The 15,909-nt window shown below is 37.2% G+C and overlaps 1 protein-coding gene across 7 annotated transcripts; it reads left to right on the forward strand.

Moving 5' to 3' along the window:
* Positions 1 to 3,160: 3,160 nt before the first annotated feature.
* Positions 3,161 to 11,292, forward strand: im:7151449 (complement decay-accelerating factor). Of its 7 annotated transcripts, none has more exons than XM_010735658.3 (13): positions 3,162 to 3,366; positions 4,825 to 5,010; positions 5,113 to 5,212; positions 5,709 to 5,779; positions 5,896 to 6,078; positions 7,257 to 7,322; positions 7,476 to 7,556; positions 7,731 to 7,802; positions 9,087 to 9,125; positions 9,211 to 9,255; positions 9,349 to 9,394; positions 10,216 to 10,291; positions 10,539 to 11,292. In XM_010735658.3, the coding sequence occupies exons 1-12, from the start codon at positions 3,285 to 3,287 to the stop codon at positions 10,271 to 10,273; spliced, it is 1,029 nt and encodes a 342-aa protein (XP_010733960.3). In that variant the 5' UTR covers positions 3,162 to 3,284; the 3' UTR covers positions 10,274 to 10,291; positions 10,539 to 11,292. The 7 variants fall into 7 exon arrangements, with proteins under 7 accessions (XP_027135562.1, XP_027135563.1, XP_010733960.3 ...); XM_010735657.3 differs by having other exon boundaries at positions 3,163 to 3,366; positions 7,458 to 7,556; XM_019263854.2 differs by lacking the exon at positions 9,087 to 9,125 and having other exon boundaries at positions 7,458 to 7,556.
* The last annotated feature ends 4,617 nt before the right edge of the window (positions 11,293 to 15,909 follow it).

The raw sequence follows: 15,909 nt of genomic DNA on the forward strand, positions 1-15,909 counted from the left end.
GGAATGTATCCATGACAATAACCACAGAGATTGATATGGAGTGTGAAATAAAGAGCATTCAAAAACGTGTCTTTTAAGTATTTTTAATACAATGATAAAAGATTATAAAGATTATAATGCGTATACAATTCAACCAATGCAAGCCATCAAACAGAGTCACATCATACTTTTCAGATGGATAGGGACAGAGTTCTATCACCCGAGGGATCAAGAAGATCTGACAAATCTCAAAGCTTTTTCTGGTCACGAATTTATCATGTTGATGGTGCGTTAGAGGAACGCACTTTGTCCCCTCCAGCCGGAGCTGGTGTTATGATCCATGTTTGCCTCAGATTAGATTAGATTAGATTAGATTAGATTAGATTAGATTAGATTAGATTGTATATATACTTTATTTAACCCACCACGGGGAAATTCACTTGTAACAATACTTTATTTAACCCACCACGGGGAAATTCACTTGTAACAGCAGCAATATAGAAAAACAAAAGAGGCCAAAAACAAAAAACAAAAACACAATAAACAGACAGAAATTAAACAGACAGAAGTATCTCTAACTACACAATAACCACGAAAAAAACAATCAACCTTCAAAAACCTTCAAAAACAGATTAGTACTGAATGTTGTAGTGTAAAAGTGACCATAGTGTAAGTAATTTTGCAAAGAAAGTGACCATAATATAAATAATAGTATTACTGCTATAGAGTAGTGACCATAATATAAATAGTAATTACAAAAATAAGTGACCATGATATAAATAAGAACTGCAAGGTATGAATGAAATAAAATAGAAACAAAATAGAAACAAAAATTCCAATGAACATGAGCAAGAGACTACAACAAGCAGGTGGTGCAGGTGTTGTAGAGCCTGACAGCAGCAGGGATGAAGGACCTGCGGAACCTCTTTGCAGTGAAGTTTCAAGCGTTTATCTGTGATTTAACTGTATTCAAAACGTGCACATACTGTTGCTATGGTACTGCATTTATGTTTACCACCACCAGATGTCTCCAATGCACAGTGAAGTGTTCTGTGTACATGACATCGAAAGGGCAAACATTGTTCTAGGATTATGTGTAATTATTGTCTGGCTAAGGGTTTGTGTTTGAAGTGGTTTTCTGTAGGAATGCATACCATAAGCAGAATATGCACCATTTAATCTTTTTCTTGTGAAAAATAGACATTTCTGGCAGCTGGAAATGAGCACTTGTGAGTCATATGACAGCTTTCAGCCTCGCAGTTTTGTGAAATGTGAATATCAGGGTGGAGAAAAAGTTCCCAAAAATGAAGTCCGTTGTACAGTATGTCAGCATGTGTTATGTCACAGAAATTGTGTTGATGAAGATATGTGAAGGGTTAAAAAGTTCTTCTATCCTGCTAATCTCCATGTCCCACCCGTGGTATGACTGAGCATGAGAAAGGCAGGTGAACTATGCAGCAGTGGATAAAAACGAATGTTTTAGCTGGCAACCTCTTTTCTCCATTATCAGACATGAGGAGAAGCAGATGTGTTCTTCCATGTTGATTGATGAGAAGGGAGGTGTTTTTAAGCGTTGACGTAGACAGAGTGTTTGGAGAGATAAGAAACGCAGGCTATGCCACAGCTCTTGAAGACTTTAAACATGATAAGATGTTTGGTGAAACGCCATTAGGTAACAGCTAATTCAAGGTTTTCAAAATGCCTTAAAAGGACATAAGGCGCACCACAGGGCACATTTTATTGGCTTAACATCAGACTGAGTGAAAGTGCTGGGGCATTTTCCATGCCCAAACCTGTAAGATCATAGATTTCTTCATGATGTAATGATCATGTAAATCCAATATCCTGGTGTTTCCTCACTAAAGGGTACAGATACGGGTTACTAAACTTTATTAGCTCTTTGTTGCCAGGTTTCTTCGTAATTCGTCTGCAGGTTTCTGAGGCAACTCTGGGTGGAGGAGGGAAACAGCCCCTGTCAACAAACGTCTGTGGTTGTGAACTCCTTGGAATTTACCCCAGACTGTGTGTGAGGCAATGAGGCTCAGCCCTCTTGTTGAAGTAAACTGTGGAATGTATCCATGACAATAACCACAGAGATTGACTCAGGCTCTCTGACGTAGTATAAACTACTACAAGACATATTATCATTACTAAGGCCTAAGTAATGATGATATCTCTTGTAGTAGTTAATAAAAACATAAAATTTAATTATTGTGAGATTGTTTATGATCTTTTTACAAGACTACAAACTTAAAGGTGTTTTGAGGAATTAGAAGTCTTCCTTTTGAGGACCTGGAGAGGGAATATCCCCTTTTTTCCAGGACACACCCATAATATTTCTACTTTTTGGTTGCAGCACTTGGAGAGATATCTCCAGTTCTTACAGTAGGTGGGACCACCGAGCTGCTCTAACTGATGGACAGAGTTTATATTCGTTTACTGCTCATTTAAACAACAATCACAACATTCAGTGTACAGGACGATTTTCAAATATCATTGATTGTACTTACTGGTATTTGTTCACCCTAAAACTTTGTCTATGTCTGTTGTGTGTGCTCATTGACGCTGCCTGTAACATATGTCAGGAAGCAAAAGGAAAGTTTTAAAAGCCAAAGTTCCTTTATTCCCTTTCAAAATAAAAGGAATTGATGGCTCATGTTGATGCTCATGCAAAAACGTATCATCTAAAATTAATTATCAAATAAAATGACATAAAGATGCAAAAACAAACCACAGTTTCTAGTTCAAATCAAAGGAGTAAAATATAATATACAGTATGTCAGTATGATAAATAAAATGAAATGATAAATATACATACCTCACAGTTAAATCAGTTCAAACCTATTCAGTTGTATTTTTATACAGCCAATTCAAAAAGAAAGTATTAAGTAGAAAGAGAAGTAGAAAGCAAAAGAAGCTACTGTATCTCATGATGTGCCACTTCATATTAAGCACGCCTAGCCTGTGCTCTTTGTAATATTATTCACAGACCCAACAGTCCTCACCATGAGCATGACCTTGGTGAGTCAGAAACCTCCAGCAGAACCAAAGAGACAAACATAACACAACCTCCTTTTGGGAAATATCTCTGCTCTTATTATGAAGGCAATTCTTTTACACTTCCTGTTATTCTGATTACAACTTGACAAAAAGGCAGCATGGATAGTAGTGGTGCGTTCAGGGGGAGGATCACAGTTGACCGGCAGAGGAGCGAGTCGCAACCCCGCATTGCCTCCCTAAAGAAGCTGGACTAAAAGAAGACAAAGTTATCTGGATCCTTTCTCTCTCTCACTCCACAGCCCGGCATGGATATTTTACTGGACACCTGTGGACGGCGAAGAGTCAAATCTCTGCTGATGATGTACCTTTTTGTTGTGAATGCAGCAGGTCAGTAATAACAGCCGCCTCGCAGTCTGGTTAATGAGATAATATTTATCATCGCAGCAAGTCACATGAGAGTTCCAGCAAGAGTATCCAGACTGAAAAGGAACTGTATCTTAGCCTCAGAAAATACATATACATACACATATTATACATATCGTGCATATATATATATTAAAACTGTTTCTATAATAAGAATTATGTATACTCACTGTATACTACTGGAAACTTTATTAGGCACACCTGTAAAGTCTAATGCAATCCAATTTGCCACTTTTGATGTCATAGAGAGGTTGATTTAGTTTATTTTTAGCACTGATAATTAAAGGTGGTGTTCTGGGCTGCATCATAGTGAGAGATGATTAATATAATATGATGTAGTACAACCTCACCTTTAACAGTGACCTCAGTAATAAACATGTACGGATTAAAAGTGTAGACTGTAAAGTGTAAATTCAGTATTCTTATCTCTGTAGGGATATTCCAGGACCATTTTTGTGTGATATGACAAGCAAAAAATATTCAGAGGAGTGTAACCTCTGAATATTTTTTGAAATATTTCTGGGGTTTACTCAGAGATAAGACATTTTCATTAAGTATGAAGACATCTATATAAACTGTCGTCTTGGAAGAGAAGCTCTGATTATTTTTTTTACAAGTTTTATAGGTTGTAAGTTTTGGCTTTATTATTTTTGATTCTTCATATATCAGTTACAAAAAACATCTTTGGCTGGTTCAACAAAAGTTCATTCATTAACAAGTTATCAATAACAAGTTAAGTTATACAAACAGTTACAGTTTGACTGCAGGCTTGATGAATTAAACGCCCTGTATTAAAGATTTACAAACATTAATACATGCAGAAAGGATGACGCATTAGAAAGTATTTATTAATGGGTTACTAAGCAATCATTCATAACAGGACTATTGCCAATTAGAAACGCCTGGCAACCATGAAGTATTGTCACAGTGGAGGGAGAGTGAGGTATGAACCCAGATGCAGACAGAAGAGGCAGGAGGGTGACTTTAGTGATTTATTGATTGGTAGGACGGTACACAGATATCCATGACAAAATGGCAAAGGGTCAATGAAAATGGGCTAATTAAATATCTGGAGGACTAATAAGGAAAGTGGCCACAGGTGAGCATGTGGGCGAGGAAGGTCAGGTATTGGGGAAAGTAGGGAAAGTCAGAGGGCATCATGGTATGTGGATGAAAAATGGTAATGAGGGGGTCTGGGAAATGTAGCTGGAGAAGAGGGACAGAGGGACAAACTACAAATGTTGTTGATGATGTTAGTGAATGTGTTATTAATCAATAACAATGCTACTAATTAAAAAATTGTGAACATATTAAATATACATTTATAAAGGGAGCCATATTAATTATAAGTTTTTTTCATTACACATTTCAGGCTTAGTTTACTGTTAACATTAATACCTTCTTTTCTATTTTTTTCCCCAGCCGAGTGCCCTAAACCTCACGAATGGGAAAATATGGTCTTAACCAATGAAGCACTTTTACTCAATGAGTTTCCAGAGGGTTCTGAGGTCACTGTAGAGTGTGGTAATGGATATATCAAAGAAAGTGGCACCGGGATTGTAAACTGCATTAATGGAAATTGGAATAATCCAGATCTCAACTGCAAAAGTGAGTCCTGGCTACTTTGATTATAACTTTAATGACACTCTCATAAAACATTATTATTCTGTCATTTTAGGTTTAATTTTATTATTTGTTTTTATCTTACAGAAACTGACTGTGGTCATCCTAAACCACAGCCCAATATGAGCTTTAATACTAGTGGTGGTACACTGTTTGGTGCTGTAATAAAAGTATTTTGTGATAAAGGGTAAGTATAAATGTTTCAAAGGTTTCAAACCTTCACATCTAATTGCTGTATGGTTGTGTTACATCTAAAAATACTTATGTCATAACTTTAGAAAAGCGAGTGTTGGCATGGAGCAGCTCTAGTGATAACACACAGGAAACCTTCAGGAACCATGTTGTCATTGTAGTCATTTTGCTGTACTGTCAAATGTTGTCTCCCAGACAGTGCTGCTGCCAGATAGTTCTAGATGATGTCAAGGTGAAATGTGCTAATGGAAAAGGTCTCTAAAGAAAAGAAAATAGTGTTATGTCATGGTTTCACTGATTAGAAACGTTCCTCTTGCCAACATCAGCAGAGTTGTATAGATATAGTATCAAGTAGTTCTTGACTAAAATGCATAAGAATGTGGTTTCAAAGTTAACATTACCTTCTTGCTGCACTGCAAAATCATGGCTCTACACTATTAATTCCTCCTTAAATATACAGTCCTGCTTTGTTTTGCTTCTTCTTTCAACAGTTACCAGCTTAGTGGATCGAGCTACAAACGGTGCTATGCGACAGGGTGGTTTGGAAGATCCAACTGTAAAAGTAAATGTCTCATTTTGTATTTCTTAAATTCACAAACCAGCAAAACGTGAAGTTGTTTTAATTCCACTGTTTCCAGTATGCTCCTTCTCTAACTATAATTATGTCTTTTTCCTTAGTTGTAACATGTGCTAAACCTGGTGAAATAGACAACGGCAGAAACAATTGGGTCTCTGAAGATAGACCAAAATATGGAGAAATCATCCAATACGTCTGTAATGATGGATACTCCCGCGTTGGAACAGATAAAATTGCGTGCAACGAAATTGGTCAATACGATTTTCCACCTCCTGAATGCAAAAGTAAGCAGACTCCATCCATGTTATTGACTTGAATTAATGTATATCAAGTGTTGTGTGAGTTATATAAGGACCACGTGCAGTTTTGCATGTTCGGACCCCCTTGTAATATTATACTTTAAATTACTTCAAACCATTCAAAAATTTTGTGGATAGATTCTCATTCTTTTTATGTGGTCAGTCGTTTCTAATAATTGCAGTATGATGCAGTCACTGGCACTTAATAAGCAGCTGTGAGCAAACTGTTTTCAACTGTCCTGGTTGGTGTGTTCAAGGACATTCAGACAAATCAAATATGTGAGGGGCACTGACCAGCTAAAGTACATTGGAAATAAAACCAAGAACAACATATAAAAGATATAAAATAAATATGCGATCCATTGTTATTATTAGTAAACAGAACATGCTAATACAAGTGTGATGAAAAAGACATTTTCTGCAATTACAAATGTTGGCAAATTTAAACACATTTAAAGGCTCTGCAAGATTATTTTTATATTGTAGTGAAATAAATTTCAATCATGTCTTGAATGTAAGAAATCAGTTAGAAAACCTCTGTTATGCTGTGAAATGTTACTGAATGTAATGTGTGCATGATTTGTAATTAATGGGGCTCAAACATGCAAAACCACAGACGTGGTCTTGTAACAACCTTTCAGTTCTGCAAGATCAGTAGCAACTTTGCAGTGAAGTTTCAAGCGTTTATCTGTGGTTTAACTGTAAAAGTGCACATACTGTTGCTATGGCGTCACCAAGGACACTTAGCATTGAACACATCGCCTGCAAAGTTAAACATTATCACTTAAAGCCTTCTCCACACACTCCACTCTAATGAAGTTTTCAAGATTTACAACATTTTTCTACTCACCATTCATGTCTGTGCTCACTCCAAGTTGTTTGTTGACTAACTACCTAGTCATTGCTAAAAAAGAATCGCCTAATAAAACTAATAAAAAAGCTTTCTACAAGAAGATGGGTAAGGCACAAGGCTGGTTTGAGATATAAATCCAATTTGAATGCCACCAAGAAGCATGTTACTGATGCATAACAGTCATTTGAAAGGCACGGCACATTCTTCATGCAAAATGAAATCTGTATGCATGCTCCACTGTCAGTCTCATTAATGGCTGCTGAACACTATTTATTTGAAGCCAAGATGAATTCTGGATTTTTATTCATAGGTGTGACAACAGAAGATACAATTACAACAAAAATGGTAACACCAACATCTACGCCTCAAGCACAAGGTATTCAAACAGATTTATACTGAAAGATATAAAGAAAATAATTGATACATATTCAGCTATCACAATAAGGAATTCAGTATTCGAAGAAGACTTCCCTTCATGTTTTGACAACAATGATTATTTTCCATGTCACAGAAATGTCCACTTCTACAGATCCATCTACCACTCCCACAGTTCACAGAGATAAAACTATCACAACCAGTGCAACACAAACTGACTCAACTCCAGCACAAGGTACTAAAAAATGTCTCCAAACCAAGGCAATCAGCATGTAATTATAAAGGCACAGTGCTTGACAGCATGAATGGATTACGTGCATGCTGCATATATCTCAGGAATGACTTCTCAGCTTGACGAAGTACCAAACTTGTGGAGAATTATGAATCATTATGGTCATTCTGTTCAAAGGTGGCAGAGTCATTTTGACAGCAGAGGATAAAGCTACTACAACCAGTGTAACGCCAACAACATCATTTCAAGGTATTGAACAATTTAATGAAAAAGCAGTCGAGCTTGAATCTTCTTTCCATTTGGAAGTTGCATGATTACAAGCTTAAATTTAATAACAGACTTATGTTCCGTGGATTTTTACTGTACCTCCCATGAGCAGATGCTTCCCAAGCAATCCAGTTTGAATATAATTTACTTTTGAGACTTTCAAACTTTGTGTGCTATATGTCTGTTTGGTCTGTGATTTGTTATTTCAGTTAAATCAGCTGGTTGTTTCAGTGGAGGGGAGAAAGATTATTTTGTCGTCACTGTAGGATTTAGTAACATGAGCAATTCTTTTAAGGCAGTTGAAATAAATCTGCAAACTGGTCATAATCGGAAAGTAATGGGTAGCAGTGGAAAATATAGTGACTGCTGTGCTACACTTGGTTACACAAAACCATTTACGGGAAGAATGAAAGTTATGGGGAGTGTGGACAGCTGTCGCTATACCATCAGACAGGGCAGCTCAGAGCTCACTGAATCGTTTGCTCTCTTTCAGGCATTTCCTGGAATACTTGACCTAACAAAGTTTACTCCTTTGGGAAACTTATATGAACTGAAGTGTTAAAGTAATGTTAAAGTAGAGTAATGTGGCAGGATATTTTTGGCTGTAAAGGAGTCCCAATGCAATCAGAGGTGACTCCAGGAAGCCAGTGCACACGGTCGAGATATAGTCGGGCACATAACTGGTGAAATTGTGTCGACATACTTTTGCACAGCTTAAACAAACATGTTATTTAATGACGTTTCAGAGGTACTTGTAGGTGGATTTTGTCAGACTAGTTCTTACACCTAGTGTCCAGTCTAAAATAAGCTGACCTTCAATTAATATCTGCTCATTCGTTTAACAATCCCATAAGAGAGTGGTATCAATCTTCTCACTTAACTCCACCACAAAGTGAATCAGCATATTCCTCCAAATGTCAAACCACTCCTTTAACACTGTAATTTATTTATCTGTTTGCCTCGTAATTTTTGCTTGTTGCAAAGCGAATAATAATAGTTTTAGTTTACTGACCAAAGAGAACTGTCATTTTTCCTGTCCCAGTTAATGTATTAATGTTTTGTCTTCTTCTCTTCACTGATCCCACACAGAGATTAACAGGCTCAAAGCAATGCATATGAATTTTTCTGCATACAAAACGCCAGCAAAATTAATAGACACATGTAATCATCACCTAAAAATGTAAACATAGTGGTTTTGAATCAGTAAATGAAATGCTCAGTTGCTCAGTGCTGCATGCTACTATTAATACTGTTTTATACTTTCAGACGGACATGATGAGATTGTAGATATTAACAAGAATAATGGTGAGTTATTGAGCCACAGTCCAATGAAGATGTTAACATGGGTGATTATTTACGCTCTGCATTTAACTTTGCTTGTGTCTTTCAGGACATATAATTCTTGCAGTTACTTTGGCATTCATATTTGTATTAGGTACTGTACAGTTTTTTTCTTTGGACTGCACATTTGAACACAGTTTTGCAGCTCATATACAAATTACAATAAATCTTCAATTTTTCTTCACAGTTGGGCTAGGATTAATTTTATACCGATTTCTTCTGAAGAGAAAGGGGTGAGATCCAATATTTTACATTTTATACTTTTTAATGCATGACTTGTATGTTATTATGCTTTAATTTCTCTCTTGCTCTTTTCTCTTTGCACTTTCTGTCTTAAATGCACAGTAACACAAACTACTGGTTATTTATACCACATATTTCTGTGAGCAAATACAGCATGCAGGGAAGTAATGTGCAGTAACTTGACAGTGGCTAACTCTGCAGCAGGTTCCGATTTTTAAGGAAATCTAGATGTCTGTTTCCATGCTTGAGCTGAGGAATGAGGGAAGTCAACAGGAAATCCTTTAATAAAACCAGCTGTGACATAGAAATCAGCATGAGCACAAAAAAAATCCCCTCAGGCTGGAATGAATCAGGATGTTTTTTGATTTTGTTTGTGCAGGTATATGTCTAAGTTAAAACAATGCAAAAATAGGGGGACATATTCTGTTACAATCATTTTGTTTGACAAAAACTGTCAAGACACTTTTATCTTATATGATATATGAATATATGATATGAATCTTGTGAATTCTCATGTGTCACAGAGCTCAAATAGCTCAGATTCCTTCACAGCAGCTTTCCTGAAACATTCATCTCTCATTAACCATGTAATCACATGAGCGCTTCACATACTGCATTAAGCCAATGTTAAAGCTTACTTTACAAAAACTCATTTATCTCTCAGAAGTGCAATGACTAACACTAACATTGCGGAATGCCAGTTAAATATGCAATGGACAAATTTTAATAAACTAATCAAAGTTAACATACAAATAATCATATTTTATAAAATATAATTCTGACATAAATTCCTCATTTGATGACACTATAGCTCATATGACACCAGAGAAGACCTGAAGCCGGAGTTATTACAGTTCCAAAATCTTTAGATTGCCTGCCTGACTAAGGTATCTTTAAATTTATTGCTCAGAGCTATTGCCATAAAATAATCAAAATACAACTGAAAACATATTGAAGAATTGTTCATGTGTTTACTTTCCTACATGTATACAAGCATGCAGACACATATTGTTAGGTAGGAGCATGAAATATTAGACAAAAAGGCATGAATGGTGTACTGTACTCCTGTTCATTTTGTTTTTGCACCACTGTGTGAATGAAACTCAATCTAAACAGTTTTCTCTTCAACACCAGCTCTGCAAATGGAACCGGGCCAATCTAGTGAAGAGCGTCTGTGACCAAGGAGGGACGTGCCAACAAACTGTAGCTGCGCCTCTCAAAAAGTCAATGGGGGAAAAACTCACTTTAATGTTATTGCACTTGATATGGTAGATATTCCAATCTAAAAATATCATAATTTAAGGTCCAATGAGAAGCACTTTTTTATAATGATGTATTTTTTTTATTGACACATTATTTGAACAATTGTAATATAAATATATATTATACTATAGTATTACTTTTTGTACATTATTTATGTTATAAACTGGATTAAACACACCACTTAACAACATTGCCTCCACGTGGTATTAAGTATTAACAATATTAAGTAATTTTAGAGCCATACGTTTATGTGTTATTAATGTACTGTTTTGTTAGGACTCATGAAAAAGGTGATTCAAGAGGCACACAATGTGATTTATTCACTTGCCAGACTGAAATGGCGACTGATAAAGATACAATCAGTTGCATTCTTTGCCCCCTTACTTTTTTTTGATCATTGTCTATTGTTCTGGGGCTCTTTTTGTAAGCTGTGCTAAATAATAGCAAAGCTTTCATGAGAAAAAAATCCAGTAGAGTACATACCATCAACATACCATGTCACACAAACTACTCTGTCATGTGAGAGGGGAAATTCTCAGAAACTGGAACAAGCTTGTTAACCATTTGTTTGTGGAGATTTTATTTGAAAAAACAATTCTATATCAAACTAAAAGATCTGAAAGAATCTGTACAAAAGCCTCTACTAAAAAGAATTACCTTGAAGCACATGCTGACATGTTGTTTGCATTTTACAAAGTAGCTGTTTTTGTTCCTTGAAGGACAAAACTCAATGGCTTCATTCACACGTCATGGCAGCAGTGACGGATCAAGCCATTATCCTGGCAGGGGTGTGGAGCAGTACAGGGAAAAGCCCCATAATAAAATGTGGTTCAACTGTTTCATTCTGCCCTGGTCTGCTGTCATGCAAGAGGTTTGAACTGGGCCTTTTTTGGGGTCAAAATAAAGGGTTTCTTGTGCCTACTTCAAAAGGACATGTTTCTGTGAGTCACTTTGGGTCCGATTTTACAATTTACTTCAGTGTATATGGTTTCTGAAAGAACTCAAACTTTAGCTGGATTGAAGTGGATGCTTTGATTCGCTTGTGAAATCCTATGGAAGACAAAAACATGGTCATAAACAGGATGTGCACTTATCATTGTATTCAGGGGAGGAGGGGTTTTGGCGTTGCTCTCAGAGAAACCTCAACAACAGTGGTCGTATTTGTCCTCAACCATCCTCCACACTTTACAGCAAAAACAAATATATCTTATGGTGTCACTCCCTGACAGATTTCATCAGTCAGTCAGTCCATTTGTCTGTGGACTGACTGACTGATACATTTAATTGATCCTATAACAAGTATTTTTGTGTAGGTCATGCCTAGATGTAACACTGTAATCACTGACAAACAGCGAACACATTGAAACAATACATGAATACACGCGTGTGGCTCTGTGAGGCTGCACTTAGGCACAGTTGTGCTTTGAGCTAAATGTTAACACACTTAAGTGTTATCATGCTAGCTAGTATTAAACAAACTGCAGCTGAACTATGGTGGGAATTAGTTTTTCAGGTATTTTGTCATAAAAAATTACGATTCAACCTGATGGTGATGATGGTGAAAAGAAGATTCAGAGGTTCAGAGAGTTTGTAGGATTCATCCTTCATTTTTCTTTAGGTTTATAAAAACCCTTTTCAGAGACAGTTTGGTACTTTAAATGTGCCTGAATTGCGTTAAGTGTCAAAACAAGTTGAAACAGAGAGAATCTGATGTTTGGGAGATAAACCATATGGCAGTGATGACGAGGAAGTGTGCGCAGCGATGGGTGTGGTATCTACTTGTGCACTGGAAAACAGGGTTTAAAAAAGGAGAAGGAATTAATGTCTGTACCACACCATAACAACGATACCACAACGATAAAATTGATAATCTATCCAATAATTCTTTCATTGTGTACCAAAGTGGTGACTGACATTGCCATGCCTAGAGCTGTGCTGCTATTATCAGTAGCTTTAAACAAAACATCACAACGAAACTGGGTTAAATAACCATGTGAAACTCACAATACACAACAATTTCCTTTAAAAGATGAGTCACTCTACAGTCAACACACTTACTTCCCCAGTGATACACCAGTCTCTGGTTCAGTGATCAAGCTTTGCAAACATAGCCACAATGGCACAACAATGTAGTACAACAATGTGCCTATTGTTGTGGAGAAATTGCAGAAGTTAAAGGTCAATGGTGAGGTCAGGAATGAAGAAAGTGTTCAGGAGCCTATGCTGTATTATTTATTGACACTTGGCCAAGGAGAATAAGAGACACTCTCAAAGTTCATCAGAAGTGCCTGCCGGTCTCACATTCTGCCCAACTCATCCTGGTGGATAGACTTTAAACCCCAAGATAACACCACAAATACTATATGCTCAGAATTAGTCAAAGAGAATGTTTTTACTTCTATAGCTTCAACGGTCCCTTTTCAGATGGGGCCTCACCAAAGGAAGTGAATAGACAAAAAGAGTGACATCAGGAAACGTACTGGGTGTCCTCCCAGTCTTCCACTCACTAAAATCAGTAGCACTGATTCTTCTTCATCCTCCTCCTCCTCCTCCCCCTCTTTCAAACCCTGTTTTTCCACTGTAAATCTACTACCACACCCATCCTGGCATGTACCGTCACTCTGGAAAAACCTCAAAACACACATCTCCCAAACATCAGGTTCTAATGTTCTTGTTCTGATGCTGAACACCGTCCAGGAATTTTCAAAAGTATCCAATCGCCTTCCAAAACGCTTTCTTAATAAGCCCCAATAATTTGTGACGTTTATTTAATGTAATCCTTCAATTCAAAACAAAAATTTGTTATGTTAGCGTTATGAAGCTTTCACATGCAAACGTCTGCTGGTTTTTCACTGGACTTCCATGAGTCCCTATCCTGTTTGTGAAGGACGCATGTCGGTCCATTCTCTCTGTGGGGATCCTCCTATTACAAGAATTCCCTTTGAACTTTATATAACATAACATAACATAACATAACATAACATAACATAACATAGCATAGCATATAGCACAGCATAACATAAAGCTTTTATGCTTTAAGTGGAGTAAAACCCACTACAATGTGATTGTAAACACATCATAAGATCAAAGAGATTTCCATAGACACATTTATAAACATTGGTGCCAATCATAAATCATTTGTAAGCCATGTATTAGTATACATGCTTTAGTGTGTTTATACATTTGATGCACACACATCTTTTTATCCAAAGACTTGTAAGCATTTGTGCGCATAAATACACATACATTAAATGTTTATAATGAACAAATGCCTCCTGGGGAGTGAAAATATTTCACTCTGACATAAGGTGGTCAATTACCCAGTCAGGATATTGTCTCGTTGTCCGCCTCAGTTGTGTACATTCCTGCTCATACTGACTCCCTGTCCTTCTTCGGCCACATTTCCACTTTCTCAGGCCCTTCTGACATTTTTCCTTTCACTTCAGATCCTGTCACTCCCATCTGATCTGCAGTCATCTCCTCATTCCACTCAACTGAGATTCCCCACACATCACCTACCTGCTCCTCATTCTCTCGTCAGCCACTCATATATAGCATATACCGACCCAGATTGTTGTTTCAAAGTTTCCATGTGTTTCATGCTTTTGAGTTTCAACCTTTTGTAACTTATCTGTTCCTGTTTATTTCCTGTTACCTGTTTTGCATTTACTGATCTTCCTGGCTTGCTTTTCTGGGTTTCTTTGAACTGCCTTTGTGCTTTCCCCATGATTCTGTAAGCTGTTATATACACTGTCTGTGCTGCAATAAATCATTGTACTCTACCAGCCATTCTACATTTGGGTCCTATATCCCTGTTACCCTGCTGCACACACCAGCCATGACAGATATTGATGCGAGAAGACTGGATGAGGCTGGAAGGGAGCTGGAAGCTCATCATAACAAAAAATGAACAGCAATGCAGCACTCAAACCTAATTACTCAAAACCTTTTAAGTTGCAACACAAAAAAACAAAATATAACCACACCAACAACTTTGCGAACCTTCCACAAGTGTCACTGAGTTGGATACATTTGAAGTCATTATATTTTCAACCATCAATCATTCTTCTTCAGGAAGTTTTAAATCAAATACATGTTATTACAGCTGAACTTCTAGTTGGCTCTCATAACTTGAAGGTCATGATCCCATCGTCAGTCTTCATAGTGTATTAGGCCACAAAAAGGAGGAGGTCCATCTATCAGCCCTGCATGAGACCTTTTAGTTCATCCTGTTCCAGCCATGTAGTAGAGCATTGCCCAAGGAGGGAAATCTCAGCGGATGTGATGCAATTTCACAAACAAGGTAAATTAAAAGAGGATTTAAATCACTAACTGTAATAACTGACTCATGTTTATGTGGCGTCGCAGAATAAACCTGACTCGCTCACATACTGTGATTCTACTGAATGGTTACACATCATGTGGTGAGCATGGTGAGAGTGGTTATGGCACAGCAACAACATAAGTAAGAAAAACTCTAAGACTTTAAAAAGGACTAGAAACACCTCCTTAAAGTTGTTCTCATGAGTAGGGCGGATGGAGATTCAGCTTTTAAAAGACAAACAAGACATAAACGGTTCCCACTGAGGCCTCGGCATTAGACCAGAAACAGATGTTAAGTATAAATACCAGTGTGGCAGTGTTCTCAGAGTAAATGTTTACATGCTTTTAATAGAGATGCTCTTAGTGTAAGTACCTTCACCAATATGGATAATTATTTGTAATTGTGCAGCCTACTTCAGTAAGAAATGTCAACACACAGCCATGAACACTAGTATAACACTGTACATTATGTGGGCCTTTATTTCCAGATCACACCTGTCACAGCTTATACTGATGTAGACATATCACTTACAGTGACAGCATTACCAAAGTTTTAGTGTTGAGCTGTGGTGGACTGAGTGTTTTTCATGGACCAAACCGTTCAGCGCAAAGTGACCCTTTGTAACTTTTGCTGAACAGCAGCCATTAGTAATTACGGGATAATGGTAAATATAGCACAAAGGAGCTGGTGTACTTCAACAGTAAAGCTTGTCTGATGGTCAGTATCTGAAACCCTCTCCCCCTCACGACATCTTTCTATGACAGCCATCTTTTCGCCTGTCCTTTGAGGGTGGCCATTTGGATTACTTATAAACACCAGAAACAGCTTACATAGCCTTCGGACGTAGCTGAACAAGGTATTTTTTAGTATATTCCAACCTTAAAGCAACATTATGCAAAACTTTTTTGTGATTTCAAG

This window comes from Larimichthys crocea, chromosome VI (assembly GCF_000972845.2).
Source record: "Larimichthys crocea isolate SSNF chromosome VI, L_crocea_2.0, whole genome shotgun sequence".
Lineage (NCBI taxonomy): Eukaryota > Metazoa > Chordata > Actinopteri > Sciaenidae > Larimichthys > Larimichthys crocea.

Bases quoted from the DNA above. Each gene is read 5' to 3' on its own strand.
- im:7151449 (XM_010735657.3), top strand. From the start codon at position 3,285: ATGGATATTTTACTGGACACCTGTGGACGGCGAAGAGTCAAATCTCTG. The intron at 6,079-7,256 runs GTAAGCAGACTC...TTTTATTCATAG, and splicing joins TCCACCTCCTGAATGCAAAA to GTGTGACAACAGAAGATACA. The intron at 7,803-9,086 runs GTATTGAACAAT...TTATACTTTCAG, and splicing joins GCCAACAACATCATTTCAAG to ACGGACATGATGAGATTGTA.